Below are 2,850 nucleotides of genomic sequence, written 5' to 3' on the forward strand. Positions count from 1 at the left end.
GTAAAGCTTGTGAAACTGTCCTCAGCAGATGGGAAGCAGGTCCATTTGTAGCAAAAAGGACATGGAAAGAGGCAGCTGAAGTGGATCTTTGTAATAAGAGGCCATGTCCCCTCGGAACAGAAGTCATTAGGACTATCTAGGGTGGGCCAAGAATGGTTTGCATATGGCTGGCCTGTTCTGTAGTGGTACAGAGACTAGAGAATGATGTTGCTGAGATCAACTGCCAGTCATTCCATCACCTTTAGTTTTTCTCAATGATCAGCCGTAAGTGGCGCAGACATGAACAGATGTTGGTCCCATAGAGACCTATGACAAAGGGACTCCTGCTGCAGCCCCCTGGTGAGGCTCATTAAGGCTGGAAACAGTTTGAGGTTACATGCATTCCTGACCCTTGGGGGCGTGGCCTCAAAGTTCAGTATCAAATGGACTTTCTGGGTCAGTCATTGCTTATAAACACTCAGGAAACAAAACACGCTGAATGGAATGAGGACACAAATAGTTGCAAAAGAATGAGGTTAATTCAAGCATTTCCATCCCTCGCTGTGTGCTTTTCTCAGTAGACGGTTTGTTGGACAATCAATGGATTTATGTTTTTGTGGCTGCTTCATGTAAAGGTTTTGCGATGCTGAAAGCTCCTCCTCAGGGTTTACAGTGAGTACCTTTTATTCTCCCACATTGGCTCGCTTATGTAGAAAGGTTACATTTACAACTGAAGTTTTTGTCACATTGAGAGCACGGGTCATTTCTTTTCTCATTGTGCGTTCTCTCTTGTTGAATGAAATTGAATCTCCAGCGGACGCTTCCCAGGCATTCAGAACAATGACGAGGTTTTTTCCAGGTAAGTTCTCGCAGGTTGAGTGTGACCAGATTTCTGACTTTTTCAGCATTCAGAGAGCTAATCAGGTTTTTTCCCAGTGTGAGTTTGCTCATGGTGAGTGAAAGTTATTTTATGACTGAAGCTTTTCTTGGATTCAGAACACTGATACGGTTTGAGCCCAGTGTGGGTTCTCTCATGTACAGTAAGGTTGGATTTCTGCCTGAAGCTTTTACAGCATTCAGAGAACTGATACAGTTTATACCGAGTGTGGGTTCTTTCATGTGAAGTGAGATTGGATTTGCTTCTGAAGTTTTTACAGCAATCAGAGCACTGATACGGTTTGAGCCCAGTATGGATTCTCTGATGTTGAGTTAAACTTAATTTGTAATAGAAACTGTTTTGGCATTCAGAACACTGATACAGTTTATACCCAGTGTGGGTTCTTTCATGTACAGTAAGGCTGGATTTATGACTGAAGCTTTTCCAGCATTCAGAGCACTGATAAGGTTTTTGTTCAGTGTGAGTTCGCTGATGTTGAATCAGACTGCCACGAAAACTGAAGCTTTTTTGGCACGTGGAGCACTGATATGGTTTTTGTCCAGTGTGAGTTCTTTCATGTAAAGTGAGATTGGATTTGGTACTGAAGCTTTTACAGCATTCAGAGCACTGAAACGGTTTTTGTCCAGTGTGGGTTCTTTCATGTAAAGTGAGATTGGATTTGGTACTGAAGCTTTTACAGCATTCAGAGCACTGATAAGGTTTTTGTTCAGTGTGAGTTCGCTGATGTCGAATCAGACTGCCACGAAAACTGAAGCTTTTTTGGCACGTGGAGCACTGATATGATTTTTGTCCAGTGTGAGTTCTTTCATGTAAAGTGAGATTGGATTTGGTTCTGAAGCTTTTACAGCATTCAGAGCACTGATACTGTTTTTGTCCAGTGTGGGTTCCTTCATGTAAAGTGAGACTGGATTTGCGAGTGAAACTTTTGCAGCATTCAGAGCACTGATAAGGTTTTTGTCCAGTGTGAGTTATTTCATGTAAAGTGAGATTGGATTTGGTACTGAAGCTTTTACAGCATTCAGAGCACTCATACGGTTTTTGTCCAGGGTGAGTTCTTTCATGTAAAGTGAGATTGGATTTGGTACTGAAGCTTTTACAGCATTCAGAGCACTGATGCGGTTTATGCCCAGTGTGGGTTTTTTCATGTACAGTAAGGTTGTATTTGCGAGTGAAGCCTTTCTGGCATTCTGGACACTGATAGGGTTTTCGTCCAGCGCTAGTTTTCTCATGTTTAGTGAGGTGGGATTGATGGCTAAAGCTATTCTCACAGTCATTGCTCTTATTTGAGTAGTTTGTTTCTCCAAGTCGGGTTTGTTCCTGGATACATGTCATCTTAAGACTGACTCTGATTTCTGATCATGTACTTGTTTGTTACAACTCAGCATTAACTTCTAAATTACGCTTTAGATGCTCTTCTTAACATATGTATTTAACTAATTATAGTTATTTCCTGGAGATCATTTTCCTACCTTTAAAGGCACCGATCTAACTTGTCTTATAAACTTTCACTGAGGAGCCCCTTGTATTGATTAAGAGGCCTCTCATGGATTCATTTTCTCCAAGTTATGCCCGGGTGAATTCTATCTAGTTTAATTAGCCTCATTTAGTTATTCTAGTTTATCACATTTGATTTAGGAGTTTTAAAGGCACGGATAAGGTCTTTGGGCTTTAGTGTTTGCCTGGTAGGTATGTTTGTTCATACAAGTAATGGCAGGTTATTAGGGCATGCCAGGGTGGTTTATGAATTATCAATAGTGTAACACTGGCCTCTTTTATACTTTCTGTGCCAGTATATGCTTTTTCTGTTCAGTGGTTAAGACAGGTACATGATCCACTTTGGAAGTTACAGGACAATTTGAAACTACTCGGATCTACCCAAGAGACAGAGTTGGTGGGGGAAAATCTTCCTATATTGGAAATGATAATCCAGCATCTTTGCAGAAACAACATCTAAGAAAGAGCATTTACAATTT

General features: G+C 41.1%; 1 protein-coding gene across 3 annotated transcripts; it reads right to left on the reverse strand.

Moving 5' to 3' along the window:
- Positions 1-895: 895 nt before the first annotated feature.
- Positions 896-2,209, reverse strand: LOC147662648 (uncharacterized). Of its 3 annotated transcripts, XM_086951024.1 has the most exons (3): positions 1,771-2,209; positions 1,146-1,686; positions 896-1,061 (listed from the first exon to the last, which is right to left on the reverse strand). In XM_086951024.1, exons 1-3 carry the CDS (start codon positions 2,207-2,209, stop codon positions 896-898), a joined length of 1,146 nt encoding a protein of 381 aa, XP_086807150.1. The 3 variants fall into 3 exon arrangements, with proteins under 3 accessions (XP_086807150.1, XP_086807149.1, XP_086807148.1); XM_086951023.1 differs by having other exon boundaries at positions 896-1,602; XM_086951022.1 differs by having other exon boundaries at positions 896-2,209.
- Between the last annotated feature and the right edge of the window lie 641 nt (positions 2,210-2,850).

This window comes from Lissotriton vulgaris, unplaced genomic scaffold, assembly GCF_964263255.1.
Source record: "Lissotriton vulgaris unplaced genomic scaffold, aLisVul1.2 SCAFFOLD_3989, whole genome shotgun sequence".
Lineage (NCBI taxonomy): Eukaryota > Metazoa > Chordata > Amphibia > Caudata > Salamandridae > Lissotriton > Lissotriton vulgaris.

Excerpts from the sequence above, each read along its gene's own strand:
- LOC147662648 (XM_086951022.1), bottom strand. The coding sequence starts at position 2,209 with ATGACATGTATCCAGGAACAAACCCGACTTGGAGAAACAAACTACTCA.